Source organism: Scyliorhinus torazame, chromosome 13 (assembly GCF_047496885.1).
Source record: "Scyliorhinus torazame isolate Kashiwa2021f chromosome 13, sScyTor2.1, whole genome shotgun sequence".
NCBI classification, from domain to species: Eukaryota; Metazoa; Chordata; class Chondrichthyes; order Carcharhiniformes; family Scyliorhinidae; genus Scyliorhinus; species Scyliorhinus torazame.
The window spans coordinates 4,329,548-4,351,560 of NC_092719.1; the positions used below are offsets into that span (position 1 = coordinate 4,329,548).

Below are 22,013 nucleotides of genomic sequence, written 5' to 3' on the forward strand. Positions count from 1 at the left end.
GGTCATTGTGGATGGCTTGCAGGGCGGTCCTCCTGCGCGTTGGCGCATGTGCCGCGGGACAGGGCATCTGGGGGCTCGTTGAGCTCCCCTGGACGATACTTGATATCGTACGAGTAGGTGGAGAGTTCGATCCTCCACCTCAAAATTTTATCGTTTTTTTATTTTGCCCCGTTGCGTGTTATCGAACATATAGGCGACCGACCGTTGGTCGGTGACGAGGGTAAACCTCCTACCGGCGAGGTAGTGTCTCCAGCACCGCACAGCCTCCACAATGGCTTGTGCCTCCTTTTCGACTGCAGAGTGTCGAATCTCGGAGGCGGTGAGGGTTTGGGAGAAGAACGCTACTGGTCTGCCTCCTTGATTGAGGGTAGCAGCCAGGGCGATGTCTGATGCATCGCTCTCTACCTGGAAAGGGATGGTTTCGTCCACCGCGTGCATGGCGGCCTTGATGATGTCGGCCTTGATGCGGTTGAAGGCCGATTGAGCCTCAGCCGAGAGGGGAAAAGTGGTGGTCTTTAGGAGTGGGCGGGCTTTGTCCGCATACTTGGGGACCCACTGGGCGTAATAGGAGAAAAGCCCCAAGCACCGTTTGAGGGCCTTGAGGCTGCGGGGGAGAGGGAGTTCCTTAAGGGGGCGCATGCGGTCGGGGTCGGGACCTAGGACCCCGTCTTCCACGACATAGCCGAGGATGGCCAACCGGGTGGTGTGGAAAACGCATTTGCCCTCGTTATAGGTCAGGTTAAGGGCTCGGGTGGTCTGGAGGAACTTTTTGAGGTTAGCGTCACGGTCCTGCTGATCATGGCCGCAGATGGTGACATTGTCCAAGTACGGGTATGTAGCCCGCAAACCGTACTGGTCCACCATTTGGTCCATCGCCCTTTGAAAGACGGAGACCCCATTTGTGACACCAAAGGGGACCCTGAGGAAGTGGAAGAGCCGGCCGGCTGCTTCGAAGGCAGTATAGAGGCGGTCTTTTGGTCGGATGGTGAGCTGGTGGTAGGCAGATTTGAGGTCGACCGTGGAAAAGACTCGGTATTGGGCGATCCGATTTACCATTTCCGCGATGCGAGGAAGGGGGTACGCATCAAGCTGCGTGAATCGGTTTATGGTCTGGCTATAATCCACGACCATCCGTTTCTTCTCCCCGGACCGGTCTACCACCACTTGCGCTCTCCAAGGGCTGTTGCTAGCCTCGATGACCCCCTCTCCCAGTAAACGCTGGACCTCTGACTTGATAAAAGCCATATCTTGGACACTGTAGCGCCGGCTCCTGGTGGCGACGGGCTTACAGTCGGGAGTGAGGTTAGCGAATAGCGAGGGGGGTGCGACTTTCAGTGTCGCAAGGCAGCACACCGTGAGGGGGGGTAAGGGTCCGCCGAACTTCAGTGTCAGGCTTCGGTGGCTGCACTGGAAATCCAGTCCGAGCAGCAGTGAGGGAGGTGAGGGAGGATATAAAATTTGAAACAGGTGTATTTGGCACCCTGGATCGAGAGATCCGCAATACAGTACCCCGTGAGTTGTACCGAGTGGGACCCAGATGCGAGGGCTATGGTTTGGGATGCGGGATGGGTGCGTAGGGAGCAGCGCCTTACCGTTTCAGGGTGGATAAAGCTCTCCGTGCTCCCGGAGTCGAAGAGGCATGCAGTGTCATGCCCGTTGACCTGGACCTGCATCATGGAGTTCTGCAGGTGTTTTAGCCGTGTTTGATCGAGGGTGATCGCACCCAGTCGCGGGTAGTCGGAGTCGTAAAATGGCCGCTGCCGTTGGTCGCACGTGTCGGGTCGAGAAAATGGCCGCCGACCAGATGGCCGCTCCCATGATTCGCACGAGGCTGATGACGCGTCAGAACAGGATGTGTCGGGTCGGTGCGCAGCAGCATTGCGAGGCCTGCGGGCCTGAGAGCCTGATTTTCGGGCCGGCTGTTCTTTGTTTATCTGGCCCCTGGGTCTGGCCAGGCAGACCCTCGCAAAGTGCCCTTTCTTCCCGCAGTCGCTGCAGATCGCGGAGCGGGCTGGGCAGCGTGGGCGTGGGTGCTGGCCCTGCCCGCAGAAGTAGCAAGGTGTGCCCCCATGGTGAGCGGGTCGCTGCGTGGCGCAGGCCTGTAATACGGGCGCGTCTGAGGAAGTCCGGGGGGGGCTGGCAGAGTCCGCGGGGTACGTACCCAAGTTACGTCGGGCCACCTCCAGCGAGGAGGCGAGCGTTAGCGTCTCCTGGAGGTCTTTTGCCCCGTTTTCGAGCAGTCGCTGCCGGATGTAGGTCGAGCGGATGCCGGACACGAAAGAATCTCTGATGTGCAGGTTCATATGGACTTCCCCTGTCACATCCTGATGGTCACAGTCCCTGGCCAGCGCGGTGAGTTTCTCAACAAACTCGTCGAGCGATTCCCCCGAGCGCTGCCGGCAGGTAGAGAGCAGATGCCGGGCGTGCACCTCATTGACGGGTTTGACAAACCGCTTGCGGAGCAACTCAATCGCTTCCTCATAAGTCGTCGCCTTTTCGAGCGTGGCGGAGATTCTGTGACTCACGCGGGCGTGGAGTAGACGCAGCTTGCGTGGCCCCAGGATGGGAGTCTCTGCGGAGTCCAGGTAGGCCTCGTAGCACCGCAGCCAGTATTTAAAAATTTCCTTTGCCTCCGGCGTTCGTGCTTCCAGATTGAGCTTCTCTGGTTTTAGGCCTGCGTCCATCCTGAATCTAGTTTAGCCTAATAAATTGAGGTACCCTCAATAATGATGCTTAGAGATTAAACTGTAAAGAAGGCTTTATTAGGCTAATAACTCTGCTACAGATTTGGACGAGAGCTGACTGCTATACAGACCATGAGGCAGGCCTTTATGTATGGCTCCCAGATGGGCGGAGCCAGAGGCGGAGTCCCCAGGGTTCCAAGCCTGGTCTTAAAGGGGACATCACCTTACATGATGATAAGGCAGTAACCGTTCATCACAGAGAGAGAGACAGAGAGAGACAGAGAGAGAGACAGAGAGAGAGAGAGACAGAGAGAGAGACAGAGAGAGAGAGAGACAGAGAGACAGAGACAGAGACACAGAGACAGAGACAGAGACAGAGAGAGAGAGAGAGAGAGAGAGAGAGAGAGAGAGACAGACAGACAGACAGAGACAGACAGACAGAGAGAGACAGACAGAGAGAGAGACAGAGACAGAGAAAGGATTTACAATGAAACACACTGGGATTCTGAAATCATTTGACTTAACTTCTTCAATATTCACTTGGCTGAGTGGGTAGTGACAGTGGTCACTTGATCGGGTGGGTTAGGGCAGGAGTAACTGTTTACCTGGGTCGGGCGGAGGGTCAGTTGAGTGGTGGAGTTGCTTTCCCTTCCCCGAGTTGTCCACTTTTGGTGGCTCCTGGTCTGCTCCCCCTCTCGCGATAGGGTCCGACGAGGGAACTTTAAGTAAGACGTGGAGAGCTGTGGGTCTGCGCTGTTGGGAGTCCTTCTTTGGCTTGAGGGTAGGCTGAGTGTGGGAGATGGGAATCCTCCGCCAAGTGGTCTTATATAGTGGCTTCCTGATTGCCTCCTTTTCGAAGCCGGGGCTCCCCTGGGGAGGCGGTGTTCTGTCTCTGGGGCAGCTATGCTGCTCTACCCCTGGAAGAGTCCCGGAATGGTGTAAGGTACTGGACCTTGTCTGCCAATCCTGGTGTTCTGCCGTTTCCTTTCCTCACTTGGGGAGGTAACGTGTTGATGCAGGCCCCAATTTCATTTAACAATATAATTATCAAGTTAAACATGGGCAAGGAAACCTCCTGTTAATTATCACATACCAGCCACACCACTTGGAGGAAGCACGGAGGGTGACAAGGACACAGAATATACTCAGGATGGGGGACTCCAATGTCCATCGCCAAGAGTGGCTCGGTAGTACCACCACAGACCGAGCTGGCCGGGTCCTAAAGGACAGAGATGCTAGACTGGGACTGCAGCAGGTGGTGAGGGAACCAACAAGAGGGAAAAACATACTTGATCTCATCCTCATCAACCTGCCTGCTGCAGATGGATCTGACCCTGACAGTATCGGGAGGAGTGACCACGGCACAGTCCTTGTGCAGACAAATCCCATCTTCATATTGAGGATACCCTCCACCGTGCAAAATGGGATGGACTTCGAACAGATCTAGCAATTCAAGACTGGGCCTCCATGAGGCGCTGTGGTCCATTAGCAGCAGAATTGTACTCAGCCACAATCTGCAGCCTCATGGCCCAGCGTATCCCCTACTCTCCCATTACCACCCAGCCAGGGGATCAACCCTGGTTCAATGAAGAGTGCAGGAGAGCGTGCCAGGAGCAACACCAGGCAGACCGAAAAATGAGGTGTCAGCCTGGTGAAGCTACAACACAGAACTACTTGTGAGCCAAACAGCGTAAGCAGCAAGGCTGTATTCATGTGTTGCTGAGGCATTTTCCCTTTGCTGTACCAATCCTGAGGTTTTGTTGCATTATTTGTTAAAATGAAAAAACTTCAATAAAAATATATATATTAAAAAAAGCATAGTTACTGATGTTTCGGGACTCAAATGATTAATACAGGGGGAAGCAATATAATAGACGATTGAGAAATTATATGGCCAACAGATTTTTGTAGAACTCCTGCATTTCCCACTACAGCACTGGTGGTGGGGACGCGGAGGAGAGAGAACGAGCGCAAGAGTGGGGAGAGGATGGCAAATGTGGGGGAGAGGCTTGTGTATGAGAGGTAGGGGGAAGAGGGAGTGTGTGAGGGAGAGGAAGAGAGAGAGAGTGCGAGAGAGAGAGTGATTATGCAGTTGGAAGAGAGGGAGAGCAAGTGCGAGCAGGGGAGAGAGAGAGAACGAGAGCGTGAGCGCAGAGGAAAGAGAGAGAGTATTTGTGCAGTTGGAAGAGAGAGAGAGAAAATGTGAGCGGGGGGCGGGTGTGGGGGAGAGAGAGAGAGTCAGTGGTGAGTGGTGAGTGGGTTGGGAGCTCCGAAAGTGAAGCTGAGCACAGGGCCTAAGTAAATCTGCCTCTAGGGTGGGGGGAGGCGGAGAGGAGCTATAACTTGAAGGAGGGTTAAAAAAGATTGACTTGAGCTGGGGAGGAGAGAGTGAGAAGAGTGTGAACATGAACTGAAAGAGTTGTAGGAGGAGAGTGTGTTTGTTTAAGATGGTGGGAATGTGTCTGTGTATGGAATGGGGAGAATGCAGAGTGGTGTTGTGAATGGAGTTGAGGGAAGTGGAATGACTGAACGGAAGTAGAGAGGATGGATGTGAACGAGCTATTGCTGAGTCTGTTTACAGAGTGACTTGGCTGGTCTCTTGAACATTCAAATTATTTTATTTTCTTTAAAAGTTTTTTAAAAATTAATTCTGAAGGAAAAAACTTTGAAATAAGTTAAAGAAAAGAATCCTTAAAGGTAAAACTTTAAAATTTTCCAGGGAAACATACCACCAGATATTCCCCTCCTCAATCCCATCCCAAAATGTAACATTTTGACCCTACATCTTTTGATTTTCCACCTAAATGTACTTTGGCACCTTTTAATCTGAAGGAACTGTACTCCGTCTGGCAATTAACAGTTTCTTCCTAACATAGATTTCTAAAATGAGTGATTTGAAACAAACCTGTTGGACTTTAACCTGGTGTTGTAAGACTTCTTACTGTGCTCACCCCAGTCCAACGCCGGCATCTCCACATCATAGATTTATAAAGAGGGTTTGTCTCAGTTCAGGGGGGGGGCAGCTTCTAAAGCAATGTGTCACTTTGTTTGAAATGATTCAACTGTGAGTTGGTATATATGTTATTTCACAGACTAAAAGCCCTGATGTTGGACAAGGGTGAAACAGACCAATCGTACATGAAAATGAAATATAGGGAGCAGGAGGAGGTAGTTTAGCCCCTGAAACTTGTTCCAACTCCACCCTTCAATGGGACCATGGCTGATCTGTAACCTAACGGCACACACCCCACATCCCCGCCATCTTAAACAAACACACCCCACATCACTTTAATACCTTTACCTCTAAAATATAACAATTTAGAAAGTTTCTGAAATATGGATATGAACATCCGTGTTTTCAGACTTCAATGTTTGCACTTATCTAAGCTCACACATTTTGAGGCAGTGCTACAGTTGTATAGAACCTTGGTACAGCCGCGCTTGGAATATTGCGCACAATTCTGGTCGTCACACTACCAGAAGGATGTGGAGGCTTTGAAGGAGGCTTACCAGGATGTTGCCTGGTCTGGAGGGTGCTATATAGAGAGGCTGAATAGACTTGGACTGTTTTCATTAGGAAGACGGAGGTTGAGGGGTGACCTGATAGAGTTCTACAAGATTATGAGGGGCATGGAGAGAGTGGATGGGCAGGCACTCTTTCCCAGGGTGGAGGGGTCAGTCACCAGGTGGCATAGGTTTAAGGTCCGCGGGCCAAAGTTTAGAGGAAATGCGCGAGGCAGGTTTTTTTACAGAGGTGGTGAGTATCTGGAACGCGTTGCCAGGGGAGGTTGTGGAAGCAGATACATTAACGGCGTTCAAAAGGCATCTTGACAACACACGGATAGGATGGGTATAGAGGGATACGGCGCTAGGAAGTGCTGCGGGTTTTGGCCAAGGTTGGTATCATGACCGGTACAGGCTTGGAGGGCCGAAGGGCCTGTTCCTCTGCTGTATTGTTCTTTGTTCTTTGAATTCACAGAGATAGTAAGTTATATCACAGAATTCAAAAAAATCTGCAAGTCTATCAATTTTAAGATTAGATCATTTTCGGATTATACTCTCAAACAACAGAAGACAAATAAAAATACCAGGTGAACAGGCCCGTAAAGCAATCGTGAATCAAAAATGATATTCACCGTCAGGGTGACAGGAATAAAACCTTTCTGTACTCGCTGACCAGTAGAATGAACGAATTCGGAAAGAAGGACTATTCTCCTCAGCCTCACATCTGTTCATTCATTAATAAATAATACTTCAACGAGAATCGGAATGATATTTTAAAATATTTAAGCAACTTTGGTATTTAAAGATCCTCAACTGGAGTGCTGTGCCAGTTCCGGGCATGACGCATTAGGAAGGTTGTGAAGACTTTCGAGAAGGTGCAGAAATTATTCCCGAGAACGGTTCGAAGGAGGAGGGACTTTGGTTGTGTGAACAGTTTGGAGAAGTTGGAACTGTTCTCTTGAAAGAAAGGTTTGAGAGGGAATTTAACAGAACTGTTCAAAATCATAAAGGGTCTAGGCAGGTTGGAAGAAGGAAACTTGGCCAAAGGGAGAAATTAAACATTCTATTGTAAACCTTGGAATTGGCCTGTTGGAGAATAAAGAACATTGAATATAGGAACAGCTGTAGCTGGCAAACCCATGTGGTCTGGATGGAATTCCATCCTCTGTCTCTGATGATATAGATTCCAGCAACATCCTCATAATGGACATTAATCTATAGTCACATGGAGATGGCTGGAGAGCCAGGAATACTTACACACACACAAACTCATGGCCAGAAACAGTTTCAATACACCCGATTTTCACAGTAATTCATTGCAGCGTTAATGTAAACCTACTTGTGACACTGATAAAGATTATTATTATTAATTAAATATGTTGCCTGAAATAAATGCTCCAGGATGAAGTCATACAAACTCTTTTCTCGAATATCACCTATAATGGAATATTCTCAACAGGGGTTTGTCAGAAAAATAGAGGTAGTTTTAAGGGATTTATGTTTGTATTGTTAAATATTACAAACAAGGCATAGTTTTAAGTGGGGTTAATTTAGTGTTTCTATGGAAGGAAAGGTATAAACCTATGGTAAGATTCATGCTGGACTAAGGTATTGGTATGTGCGGGGGTTTGCTCAGTTCCAACTGTGCTTCTATTGAGCTTGGAGAGGGTTATGGCGTGGAAAGCAAACAGGTTTGCAGAAGCGTAACGTTGTTGCTTAGCAACCGGGGGCACCCTGAGGGTAGGAAGGCTCTTTGAGTCTAATTTTTAGCTGGATATGTTGCAGTTGGAGATGAGAAGCTGGGGACTGAAGATCTCGGCTCTGCCAGAAGAAATGGTGGACAGTACAAGGTGGTGGCTGGAAAAAAGCAGACTTCCCAAAGTACCAGATACAGTCCAAACAACCAAGGAATTGAGATAGAAAAATGTCTGAGGAAGACTGAAGTTATGGAAAGAGAGATCAAGAAAGGGAACAAGGTACAGTTCAGGAGAATTCAAGGGGAAAGCAGATAAAAGAGTTCTGAATTGAAGAGACAGTTGCAGTAACCAGATTTAAAGTGGGAAAGCAGACTTCAGAGGTAAATCAAAGGTTTGGTGCCACCTTAATACAGTCTGGGAATTGATTGTTCAAGCAATTGTGAAGAGTTTGCGTAAGAGTCCAGATAAAATGAATCCGGAATGGAGAGATGCAAAACCTGGAAATGATTCGTTGGTGCAAGAAGATGTGGGAAAGCATTGTTTCAAAGAAGATTTGAAAATGTGTCTTTTTGAAAGCAGAATTTGAAATCACTCGTGTGGAAGCCAGAGTTCAGTGAGACACTGTGGCTCACGGGATAAGAATCATTTTGTGCGATTTTGAGGAGGAATCCACATACATTCACTTGTGTTCAGAGTGGAGTGTGTCTGACCACAGCCAGCCTGAGTGCTTAAAGGGACTGTGAGTTACTGAGATTATGATAGCCTAAGATAGCCTTTTAATCTGTGTATATTTGCAAGGAGTATTGTACCATATACAAACCTTTCATGTCTAATACATTTTTTCTTCATGTTGTTAAAACTAATTAGCGGTCCCGTGACTCTGTTCCTTCACGTTTTCTCAACAAAAAGTAAAAGTTCAGTTTTAATGAACCAGGGTTCCATTCAGTCCATCAACTGGGATTGTAACAGTTGAATGGAAAAAGAGAAGGGGGAGAGGGACAGAGAACGAGAGAGATGGGGGGGGGGGGGGAGAGAGAGAGAGAGTGAGAGACACATAGGAAGTGAGAGTTGGGAGAGAATGATGAGAGCAGGAGAGACAGAGAGAGGGACATGTGGAGACACAGGGAGGTTGAGAGAATAGGTGCTTAGGATTTTCATTGTTAGAAAGCAGCAATTGCAGTGCTGGTAACGAAACTGGTGCACAGAAATGTTCTCATTAAGCGTTTTACAGTATTAACATTACACACTGATCATTAAATATAAGCAGTATTCAGCAACTGCTGTGACTACCTTGGTACAGAAATTTCCCCTTGGCCAACCTTTGCTGGATTACATCTCATTGTTAGGACTGTTCCACGTCCATTTTCACATGATGCTGTTAACAGTGTTGCCCTGTGGTCATAAATGGGATATCAGAGGCTTTCAAACATTACTTCAAAACCTCATGTGAAACTCGCGTTGGCACAAGAACACCAAACAAAACAATTCACAAGCTTCACGCTGATCTTAAGTCTCCTGCTCCAAGGTTTCTCACTCTGCAGTAAGCAGTATTGGCAGAGGTTGGGAGCGAGCCTCATACTTCAATCAGGGAACACGTGGATTGGTTTGCATTTGGATTGGTTGAGTTTGGAATGTTTGATTGAGCTAGTAGATGAAAGGTTCTCAATTTGGCAGTAATCACACTGCTCTGCCTGGTTCGATGGGACGATTTACTAAAACACGCTAAAGTATAATCACAGGGATAACCCTCATGCACTTTATTTAATGTAAATGTTCTTCCTTATGTTCCTGATAATGAATTTGAACAGGTAAGTACTGTTCAATAAACAGCCAAAATCTCACAATTAAAAAATACGGAGATAGTGTTATCTTATTATTCTTGCTCTCCATTGAGAAACACTTAATCATTGGGGCAATCAGAAAGGGGGCCATGTGACAAATGAGGCACTGATTACCGTACTGTATAAGGTGTTAGTGAGGCCACAACTGGAGTAGTATGTTCAGTTTTGGTCTCCTTACTTGAGAAAGGACGTACTGGCACTGGAGGGTGTGCAGAGGAGATTCACTAGGTTAATCCCAGACCTGAAGGGGTTGGATTACGAGGAGAGGTTGAGTAGACTGGGACTGTACTCGTTGGAATTTACAAGGATGAGGGGGGATCTTATAGAAACATATAAAATTATGAAGGGAATAGATAGGATAGATGCGGGCAGGTTGTTTCCAATGGCGGGTGAAAGCAGAACTAGGGGGCATAGCCTCAAAATAAGGAGAAGTAGATTTAGGACTGAGTTTAGGAGGAACTTCGTCACCCAAAGGGTTGCGAATCTATGGAATTCCTTGCCCAGTGAAGCAGTAGAGGCTCCTTCATTAAATGTTTTTAAGATAAAGATAGAGTTTTTTGAAGAATAAAGGGATTAAGGGTTATGGTGTACGGGCCAGAGAGTTAAGCTGAGTCCACAAAAGATCAGCCATGATCTCATTGAAAGGCGGAGCAGGCTCGAGGGGCCAGATGGCCTACTCCTGCTCCTAGTTCTTATGTTCTTATGATTATCCCACCCAATGTATCCCACCCAAAAACTATCGAACCATCTGGATTAATCAATGCTTCAATCACATATAGCCCACTTACATGTAGAAGAAATGAATGTCAGGTATGTGGTTTGTTGAAGCAGGAAACCTCTCTGGTCTTGCAGTAATATTCTGCACAGATGTTTCAACTGTTGCCCCTGGCAAAACAAATGAAATTTTAGGACAAAATATTGAAGCATGAAGTATGAGGAAATGCCAAGTAAACTCTTGCTCTCTCACAATCCCTCAAAGCAACAAGGGTGCTTGCCATGGAGTACAGCTCATGCCAAGACGTGGAATCCATTACCACCGGGAGGCTGTTGTGCTGTAGCTACCACACACTTCTGGCTGACCAGGAAACTCTCCCACTCGTACAGCCAACCATAGGGATAATGGAAGGATTTACAAACCTCCTTGGCCACATTACAAATGCCTCTTCCATGGCCATGAATTCCTGGGGAGGGGGACTCAAACCTGGGGCATCTGGCTCAGAGGTGGGAGACTACCCACCAGAGTCACATGACTTCCTCACCACAGTAAAGCTAATGGCAAGTTCATCAGCACTCAATGTTACTAAAGAATAAATCAAACTGCAACTTCCAGCAACTGCTAACTCACAGTTAAACATGGAATCATGAAATTGTCGTCCCAGTTTAGCCTCCTCCTCCGGAAGCTTCATTATGTCTGTGCATTAAAAGACTCATCATTGAATCACATAGTGTGAAGTTTCACTATTTACATGATAGGTACAGACTAAATACACAAGAACAGGGCGAGGTTTAACTATTTCAGGAAAACCCACCAGTCTAGAACACATCTGGACCAACATGGTGACCAGAAGTTGGGACTTCCGCGAAGAAGGTCTGGGGTTGCTTGCGGATTTTGGGATGCAGTGACCCTGGACAACAGAAGGGGGGAGGTGGGGGGGTGGGGTATATGCAGGTGGACCTCCCAGATTCAGTGACATCGAGGCGATCCACCTTCCAGCCTCAGAGTGTTCGTGCAGAGCCATCTTCTTCTTCAGGAGGTCTATCTTCTGTCTTCAATAGTGGCCCCGGTGAGGTCGGGCAGTTTTCCAAAATGGCACCTGGATAGGACGGCGGGATGCTCCCCATCAAACCCGTCCTGCTACAGAGGATAGCGCGAAACTCCCAGATACATAATTAATTACACAGAGGAAGGAACATGCGGCATGGGTTCCCATCAGGCTCCACAGCAGGAAACATTCCCTGGCCCTACCACAGGATGTAGTCCTGGATGGGAGAGTTATGCCTGAGATGTCAGTATTGCCAAATCATAAACCGAAAAACACGGGTCGCTGCTATATTAAATTAAAATGTAGCATTTTCTAAAATTCCCAAAAAGCAATTTCCCCAAATCTGCCCCAAGGTTATTCAACTGTACTGACCTAAAAAGGTATCAGCAAGACTGATGGACTGAGATGACAGCGCTGTTCGGAAACTCCTCCCATCTGAAGGGATTATAGTCGATTGGCAGAGAAAAGAAGCAACAGAATTGGCAAATTCATTTGAGTCGCGCTGCACATCCTGCACCGTTACGTCAGACACATTGTCCGAGCAAATGGCCATTTTCTTTCCCTACATGGAAGCAAAGGAATTCAAATGGTTCAAGGATTAACACAGAACTTTTCATTTTTACTTAAAATTAATTACTTTAGAACAACACTAGAAAATTCAGGGATTGTCTCACTCATTGAGAAATAAGGCAAGGGGAATTCTCCGACCCTCGCCGGGCCGGAGAATCGAAGGGGGGCGGCGTGAATCCCGCCCCAACGCCGGCTGCCGGACTCTCCGGCGCCGGTTTTTCGGCGGGGGCGGAAATCGGGTTGCGCCGGTCGGGGGCCGTTGGCAGCGGTACTCCACCCCCCCCCCCCCCCCCCCCCCCCCCGGTGATTCACGCCCTGCGATGGGCCGAGCGGCCGCCCGTTTTCAGCCTGTCCTGCCAGCATAGATTACACCAGGTCCGTACCAGCGGGACCTGGCTCTGCGGGCGGCCTGCGGAGTCCCCGAGGGGCGCCGGGGGATCTGTCCCCAGGGCGGGGGGGCCCCTACGGTGGCCTGGTCAGCGATCAGGGCCCACTGATCCACGGGCGGGCCTGTGCCGTGGGGGCACACTTTCCCTCCGCGCCGGCCGCTGTAACGTTCCGCCATGGCCGGCGCGGAGAAGAATCCCCCTGCGCAGGCGCTGGGATGACGCCAGTACACGCTGGCGCTCCCGCGCATGTGCCAACTCGCGCCGGCCGGCGGAGGCCCTTCGGCGCCGGTTGGTGCGGTGCCAACCCCCCTGCCTAGCCCCAGAAGGTGCGGAGGATTCTGCACCTTCCGGGAGACCCGACGCCGGAGTGGTTCACGCCGCTCCTCGGCGCCGGTACGGCCCCCCCCCGCCGGGTAGTGGAGAATCCCACCCAAGGATCCTGGACAAAAAGTCAAACTGCAATTGAATATATCCTGAGACATTCAAATCATTTAGGGTGGAAATAGTCAGAGCCTGTAGAGTGGTTTGGACCCTGTATTTCCTGATGTTCCCCATACATTCGTGACCATAATGTGCGTCGCTGCATTACAGGAGGGCAGAACTTACATTTATATAGCACCTTTCATGACCCCCACTGGACATTCCAAAGCACTTTACAATCAATACGTATTTCGGAATTATAGCCATTGTCGTAATATAGAAATCACGGCAGCAAACTTGTGCATTGCAATCTCCTGCAAGCAGTGCACCTTAGAGTCATAGAGCTTCACCAGATAGAATGAGACCCTTCAGCCCATTGTGTCAGTGCCAGCCATCCAGCACCTATCTATTCACATCCCATTTCCCAGCACATGGTCCATAGTCCTGTACGGTGTAGCGTTTCAAGTGCTCATCTAAACACCGAGGGTTCCTGCCCCTACCATTCTTTCAGGCAGTTCCAGATTCCAATTCTTTCTGGCAGTTCAGTATGAAACAGATTTTAATATACTGCGTTGTTTAATAGGAATTGAGTTTACATTCACACTGAATGTTAAATATAGTGAAAGAGTCCAAGTTGTTAATGATTCATTCACATTCGTAATAAAGGTATTGATTTTACTGATTTGGAGTTTCAAATCAGAAACCCTGCTACATTCCCTTACATTGTTACAGATTAGAGTTAATTGAAACTTACCTCATTCCCACATAAGCTAATATTGAAAAAATGAAAATACTTTGTCCCTCTCGAAGTGAAGCTCGGTCCATTCATTAACGAAGCGACACCATGAAGACTGTTGAAGCCAAATGTTAAAGTACGATTCTCCAAGGAATGTGTAAAAGAACAATCACTGAAGCAGATCGAGTGATCCTGACAGAAAAGGGGGTGAAAACAATCAGCTTTAAAGGTGAATTACAATACCACCCTCCGCACTATCACACAAATACTGCGGGTGCTGCAATAAAAGACTTGCATTTCTGTAGCGCCTTTCCTGACCACATGACAGCACTTCACCCAAATGGTTGTGAATCTTTGGCATTCTCTACCCAGAGGGTTGTGGATGCTCCATCGTTGAATACATTTCAGGCTGTGGGAGAGACAGATTTTTGGTCTCTCAGAGAATGGAGGGATATGGGGGTGAAAGTAGAGGTTCAAAGTCCAAGTTCAGTGATGGTTGTATTGAATGGCGGAGCAGACCCGAGAGGGCGTATGGTCTAGCCCCACTCCTATTTGTTCTTGTGATATCCCAAAGCACTTCCTAGCCAATGAAGTTATTTTTGAAGTATGGTCACTTTTGTGTGGCAGGCAGAGCAGCAGCCTTCGTGCGCACTGCAAGCTCCCACCAGCAGTGCGACAATGATGGGATAATCTATGGTGATACTGATTGAGGGGTTAATTCTGGTCAGACCACAGCACAGGTAGAATTCCCCTGCTCTTCTTCCAGATAATACCAAGAGATCTGCATCGGTCCAGGTGAGAGGGTGGATGGGGCCTCTGATTAAGGTCTGACCTAAAAGATGGCACTCCCTGAGTACTGCACTGGAGTATCCGCCTAGATCTCCAGAATCCCTCTGGAATAAGATCCTGGTTTCAGTTTCAGCAAACACTTTACAATGTTAACATGCTTGTGTCAAGTACAGTCATAGGGTCATAGAGCACAGAAACAGGCCCTTCGGCACACCATGTCTATGCTGACCATCAAATACCAATCTATACTAATCCCATTTACCAGCACTTGGTCCACAGCCTACTCTGCCCTGGCGATTTAAGTGCTCCCCCAGATGCTTCTTAAATGTTGAGAGAGTTCCTGCCTTTACCACCCCCAGAGGCTGCTCGTTCCATATTTCCACCACCCTCTGGGGGAAAACATGTTTCGTCAGGTCCCCCTCTAAACCACTTACCCCTCACCTTAAACCTCTGCCCTCTGGTCGTAGACATCTCTGCCATGGGGGGAAAGATTCTTACGATCTTCCCTATGTAGTCCACTCATAGTTTTGTACATCTCTATCAGACCCCCCCCCCTCCTTCAGCCTCCTCTGCTCCAGGGAAAACAAACCCATCCTATCCAGTCGCTCTTCATGGCTGAAACTTTCCAGCCAGACAACATCCTGGTGAATCTCCTCTGCTCCCCTTCCAGTGCAATCACATCCTTCCGTTGGTGTGGCGGCCAGAACGGCACACACTATTCCATCTGTGGCCTAGCCAATGCTTTATAAAGTTGTACCAAGATCTCCCTGCTCCTATATTCTATGCCCCGGCTAATGAAGGCAAGCATGCCGTATGCCTTCTCCACCATCATATCTAGTTGTGCTGCCACCTTCAGGGATCCATGGACTTGTACACCAAGGTCCCTTTGTTCCTCAATACCCCCTAGGGACCTACCTTTCATTGTGTATATCCCACCCTTATCAGACCTCCCAAAATACATCACCTCACACTTATCAGGATTAAATTCCATTTGTCATGCTCTGTCCAGCTTACCAGCAGCCTAAGACTCCTCACTATCAGCAAACCACCAATTTCCGTGTCATCTGCAAACTTACTAATTATACTTTCTAAAAGTTAAGAATAAAGTACACACAGGAGCATTGAGAGGTAAACACTTTGCAGATTGTGGTGGGAAGAGTGAATTGTTAAAGGTGATGTGTCTATTATTTCAGAATAACCTTAACACTCCTGCAGTTTACAGTGAGTCTATTATCAATGGCAATAGTCAGAGTGATGCAAGGCAATGACCGATGGTGTCTGGTAAAGGGTTTGTATTAAATACACAATACATTAGTGTTGACAGGTGATCAAAACGAGTAGCGTAGCAATCCTACAACTGAGGTTCTCGGTGGTTCTCCAACAATCCTAAATCCTAGAACCAGCCACTTTGCTAAATCTTGCTTTGTTTTTACATGGTCTTTATCCCATCAGACTTCAAATGGGTTCTCGGAGGAGAATTGTCTGTAGGATTAAAATTCAACTAATAAAAATCTGTAATTGAAGCTCTTCTCAGGAATGGTGATTATCCGGCTACCCTCGATTGTCGTAAAAACCCATCTGGTTCACTAATGTCCTTTAGGGAGGGAAATCTGCCAACCTTATGCAGTCTGGCCTACACGTGACTCCAGACCCACAGCAAGGTAATAATAATGTCACAAGAAGCTTACATTAACACTACAATGAAGTTACTGTGAAAAGCCCCTAGTCGCCACATTCCGGCGCCTGTTCGGGTACACAGAGGGAGAATTCAGAATGTCCAATTCACCTAACAGCAAGTCTTTTGGGACTTGTGGGAGGAAACCGGAGCACCCAGAGGAAACCCACGCAGACATGGGGAGAACGTGCAGACTCCACACAGACAGTGACCCAAGCCAGGAATCGAACCTGGGACCCTGAGCTGTGAAGCAACAGTGCTAACCACTGTGCTACCATGCTGCCCTATGTGATTGACTATTAACTATTCTTGGCAATGATCTAGCAACCTACTCAGTTCAAGGGAAATTAGGGATGGGCAAAAAATGTTGGCCGGGCTAATTACACTCCCATCCCGTGAAATATATCAAAAAAAGGAATTATTGATTACCAGAGTATGAAGGCAACAAGAGACATGAAGAGAGGTTCATTGGAGGCAAAATGACAGACGTGGCAGTGATAGAAATTGACATTGGTTAGCATGTAGACATTAACGCTGAGCCCAGAGTCAAATAGTGCATGAGGATTCAGTGAGAGTAGACAGGGAGAGAGCAAGATTGGGCAGTGGAGTTTTTAGCATCAGATGAACAGGATTGATAGGGTATTGCCAACATTAATTTGAAGGATATTGTTGCTCATCCAGGGCTTAATGGCAGCTTAACAATCAGCGAGCGCAGCGGTACTCAGCGGTCATCAGCCTATAGTTAAAAACCAACTCCATGAACTATGTCACTAAAGGTTAGAATGTAGATTTAAAAAGGGAGCAGAGAAGGAGTCTTGGTGCATCTTAGGCACAAGAGGGAAAGGCCACTGTAGGTGTCAGGTGGAATGAAACAGGGTTATGTGTAGCTATGGAGACAGCCGGATGATTGTCACAGCAGGAATCTAAATAATATTCTAACTTCATCAATTTCAATTGCTCACTCTCGAAGCAACAATATTTCAGTTAAACACATACAGACCTTATTACTTTTGCTGGCCGGTCCACATCGAATGCAGGCCTCTACACCATAAGCTTGGTGAGCAGAGAGGTACGTGTCAGGCGGACAGTCCTTGCACTTATTTGTTTTTTCATCAATGTAGTGTCCAGGAGGACAAGGCACACAAGATGAACTTCTCTGATCGTTCCCCAGTGCGCAAGGTCGACAATGTGAAGCCACGCCGTTTTCTGCATTGTTTACAGTGATGGAGTAGATCTTTACATTATCATTCATAAACTTCCTGACCTGTAACATTAATTTGACAAATTAAAATACCTTCATTTCTTCGGTTGTCAACTTAAAATCTGTTTCATTCAGGACGAAAAGTACTGAAGTAAACAATGTTGACTTACGTCTTGGGGAGTACTTGATCGTTGGAAAGCCCACGTGTAGGTGACAGCTGCATTCTTTGTTATAATGTGAGTGTAAGACTGCCGTTCTTTGGTACCTTTCCAGGATTCCACAACACTAGTGGACTTTCTATTTACATCCTGGAAATAGAAAGAAGCACTTGTCTGATTGTTATCCCATTTACCCCTTTAATAATGTAGCTTGGCATTACCAGAATAAATTTGCCGAGGCGACTAACTCCCTGTGCAATAGAATAAACCAACCCTGACTAACCTCTTAATTACAAGCGAGTTTGCTTCTTTCTCCCCAAATATAGGGCTGATCAATACAGGGAGGGAGACAGGTGGCACCCACCCCTCCAATCCCAAAGGACAGCAGCTCCATCAGTACCAGCAGCGCCAGGAAAGCGTCAGTGGCCATTGCCGGAACTGCAGAAGGAAAAGGGGATCAAGATCCGTGGATTCTCGGAGCGGGTAAGTCCAGGGTCTTGGGCTGAGTAGGTTGGGGGAGGGGGTTTAATGGAGGGAGCGGGTAGGAAGGAAATGGGGGTTCAACCTAAGGGTCTACCCTGTAATCTGCAGCGGGAAGCTCCTGAAGAGTGCACCCCCCCCCCCCCCCCCCGCCCCCCCCCCGCCCTTTCCTTTCCATCCTTTAAACATTTAAGTTAAACATTTCAGCTTCCAGCTGCCCCTGTCAATGTTTTATGACATGGGCAGCACATTATCAGGATCAAATGGCTCGATAACAAGCCTAATTGGCCTTTAATTATTAATTTAATGATGACAGGCGGGCTCCCAGTCGAGTCTGGTGTTATGAGGGTGAGCTCAGGGGTGGGCAGGAAGATAGTACGATGGGCGTTCACTCTATTGGGAGGATTGGGGGGGTGGGGGTGGGTTGGGGGGGGGGGGGGATGGAGGAATGATTTTGGTGAGGAAAGAGGGGAGTCGGGGAAAAGGAAGGGAGTTTGGGGGGGAAGGGGGGTTGTGGGCTGAAGGAGGGGGTTTGGGGTGAAGGAGGGGGGTTGGGGTGAAGGAGGGGGGTTGGAGTGAAGGAGGGGGGTTGGGGTGAAGGAGGGAGGTTGGGGTGAAGGAGGGAGGTTGGGGTGAAGGAGGGAGGTTGGGGTGAAGGAGGGAGGTTGGGGTGAAGGAGGGAGGTTGGGGTGAAGGAGGGGGGTTGGGGTGAAGGAGGGAGGTTGGGGTGAAGGAGGGGAGTTGGGGTGAAGGAGGGGGGTTGGGGTGAAGGAGGGGGTTTGGGGTGAAGGAAGGGGGTTGGGGTGAAGGAGGGAGGTTGGGGTGGAGGGGGGTTATGGGGTGAAGGAGGGGAGTTGTGGGGTGAAGGAGGGGGTTGGAGTGAAGGAGGGGGGTTGGGGTGAAGGAGGGGGGTTGGGGTGAAGGAGGGGGTTCGGGGTGAAGGAGGGGGTTCGGGGTGAAGGAGGGGGTTCGGGGTGAAGTAGGGGGGTTGTGGGGTGAAGTAGGGGGGTTGTGGGGTGAAGGAGGGGGGTTGTGGGGTGAAGGAGGGGGGTTGGGGTGAAGGAGGGGGGTTGGGGTGAAGGAGGGGGTTTGGGGTGAAGGAAGGGGGTTGGGGTGAAGGAGGGAGGTTGGGGTGAAGGACAGGGGTTGGGGTGAAGGAGGGGGGTTGGGGTAAAGGAGGGGGGTTGGGGTGAAGGAGGGGAGTTGGGGTGGAGGGGGGTTATGGGGTGAAGGAGGGGAGTTGTGGGGTGAAGGAGGGGGTTGGAGTGAAGGAGGGGGGTTGGGGTGAAGGAGGGGGGTTGGGGTGAAGGAGGGGGTTCGGGGTGAAGGAGGGGGTTCGGGGTGAAGTAGGGGGGTTGTGGGGTGAAGTAGGGGGGTTGTGGGGTGAAGGAGGGGGGTTGTGGGGTGAAGGAGGGGGGTTGTGGGGTGAAGGAGGGGGGTTGTGGGGTGAAGGAGGGGGGTTGTGGGGTGAAGGAGAGGGGTTGTGGGGTGAAGGAGGGGGGTTGTGGGGTGAAGGAGGGGGGTTGTGGGGTGAAGTAGGGGGGTTGTGGGGTGAGGTAGGGGGGTTGTGGGGTGAAGGAGGGGGGTTGTGGGGTGAAGGAGGGGGGATTGTGGGGTGAAGGAGGGGGGTTGTGGGGTGAAGGAGGGGGGTTGTGGGGTGAAGGAAGGGGGTTGTGGGGTGAAGGAGGGGGGTTGTGGGGTGAAGGAGGGGGGTTGTGGGGTGAAGGAGGGGGTTGTGGGGTGAAGGAGGGGGGTTGTGGGGTGAAGGAGGGGGGTTGTGGGGTGAAGGAGGGGGGTTGTGGGGTGAAGGAGGGGGTTTGGGGTGAAGGAGGAGGGTTGGGGTGAAGGAGGTGGGTTGGGGTGAAGGAGGGGGGTTGGGGTGAAGGAGGTGGGTTGGGGTGAAGGAGGGGGGTTGGGGTGAAGGAGGTGGGTTGGGGTGAAGGAGGGGGATGAGGTAGAGGGAGGTGGGAGCTGGATTTACAGGTGCGCAAATCCAATCCCAGCCCCGCCCATGTGACAGCTGCTACCGCTCACAGGTTCTCAGATTCGAACTCCCGAAGACTGGCCGCTAGCTGGCGCTGTTCTCCCGTCCGTCACCGCGGGCTCAATCTCCCCGATTTCGGACAGATACTCCTCACTGGGCAGACACTCAGCTACATGCAGCATGGGTAACATTGTTCTCGACGGATGAATATGTCCACTGCACCGACCCTGAACCTAGAGTTGCAGTTGGAGCAGATACTTCCCGCTCCCTCGTCTGCGCTTGGCCGAGACTCTTGATTGGTGAACAGGTTTGCAATGTACGTCTCTACCTGAATGGCCTTGAAATACAGCAGTCGGATAGCCTGTGCTTTGGGCCTCCCTGTGTTTCGGGGTCCGGTGACCCAGTGTGTTTCACTGTAAACCCACCACTGGCTGGAGGTAGACAAGGGATAATGTTGGGAGAATCCTTTTGAAGAGGATTGTGAGGATTTGGAACAATCTAACAGAAACCCCAGTGGTGGAAGCCGAACTTATACAACTTTTCAGAGAAAGAAATAGATAAATATCTGGAAAAGAAGAAAAGATCAAAGGATATGGGGAAAGTGGCAAAGTGGCTGGGCCGGTCAGTGAGCCAGCCCTGGTAACAGAACAAAGGGCCTCTCGGGCAGTGGAATGTTATGATTTGATGCACTTACCAACATGAAGTATAACTCACAGCCTCCAGTACAATGAGTCTCAAATATAAAGCTGATCCTTCCGACTTCCACACCAGCGGAACTGGCTGAGGAAATTGGTGGGCTGAACACAAGAAAAGAACTTGTGTTAGAAATTTCCATTGAATTTGCAGCAAGATCTCCAAACAAATTTTGAATTACTGGAGCAAAGGCAGCCTATGCCACACCTAAAACTGGGAATGTGCAGATTTAATATGAGATAGTCATTGTCAGAACCTCCAACCGTACTGTGAACGTTGTCACCTGCGACTTCCCACCCTGTAAGAAAGACAAAAAAGATGAACAGTTTTATTTCTTAGCAACCTAATCCTCACGCTTCACAAAATTCTTGATGTTCACTTCATTTCACAATAGTGCTGTCGATTAATACCTTCTCTTATACTTCTTGTACCTTGGTCAAATACCCTGCAAATTCCTGGAAAACATCTGCCTCGCTAATCCATACAAGTTCTTAAAAAACATTAATTTGTCAGGAAATCTCAACCTAGTTCCCAACAGGACAACACTGACCATACGCGAGCAAGATTGAACAATCTCATCCGAGGATGTGGGCGAACTTAGTGAAAAAATTCACACAGTACGCACAGTCATCTTGGAATCGAAATACGTTGATAAGGCAGAATAAGTGAAGTTTCACTCTGTGTGTAACCATGAGATAGCGGGCTTGGAAGTGCCGACTTTCGGTGACATAAGCAGAAGTTATGTTCAATTCTCAAGCACCATCATAAAGCAATGAGCAAAAATGCCATTAAAAACCCATTATGTGATAACTTGAATCACAGCAACATCTACAGATTACAACCAATATAATTGTGGTGAACCACTGTATTAGAGGATGTAAGGTAGGACCTGCACTACAGGTTCGCCGGTAGCCCCTGCCGGCTGGCTCCGCCCACGGAGAACTGTATAAATAATCATGACCTCCAGTGCCCTGCCCTTTCGCCAGCTGCAGCAGGAGGCCACGCATCTGACTGTAATAAAGCCACAGTTGTATCCAATCTGCGTCTTTGTGCAATTGATTGCGCATCAATTTATTGCAGTCAGATTTTTCCACAGAATGGATATCAGAATCAAACCCGATCGCCTGCAGCTGGATCCGTACTCGCCCTACGCCAGGAAAGACTTTACTCACTGGCTAGCCTGTTTTGAGGCCGACATCAACGCGGCGGACCCCGCGCCAACGAAGGCTCAGAAGATAAATGTCCTGTACTCCAGACTGAGCTCCAGCGTGTTCCCGTTGATCCAAGACGCCATGACTTACGCGAAAGCAATGGAACTCCTTAAAGAACTCTCTGCTCAGAAGGCGAACACGCTCTTCATCAGGCATGTACTCGCCACCCGCTCGCAGCTACCTGGTGAGTCCATCGAAGACTTCTGGCGCGCCCTAAT

The 22,013-nt window shown here is 49.1% G+C and overlaps 1 protein-coding gene across 1 annotated transcript in view; it reads right to left on the reverse strand.

The window, feature by feature from the left end:
* The window catches only part of elapor2b (endosome-lysosome associated apoptosis and autophagy regulator family member 2b), a 142,458-nt gene that overhangs the window by 18,681 nt on the left and 101,764 nt on the right, over positions 1-22,013 (reverse strand). The window contains exons 11-18 of the mRNA XM_072470945.1: positions 20,792-20,882; positions 20,586-20,688; positions 17,440-17,577; positions 17,069-17,332; positions 13,623-13,796; positions 11,862-12,051; positions 10,515-10,611; positions 9,176-9,277 (exon numbers count right to left, since the gene is read on the reverse strand). Of these exons, the coding sequence (XP_072327046.1) occupies positions 9,176-9,277; positions 10,515-10,611; positions 11,862-12,051; positions 13,623-13,796; positions 17,069-17,332; positions 17,440-17,577; positions 20,586-20,688; positions 20,792-20,882 (1,159 nt within the window). The remainder of the gene's footprint in view (positions 1-9,175; positions 9,278-10,514; positions 10,612-11,861; positions 12,052-13,622; positions 13,797-17,068; positions 17,333-17,439; positions 17,578-20,585; positions 20,689-20,791; positions 20,883-22,013) is intronic.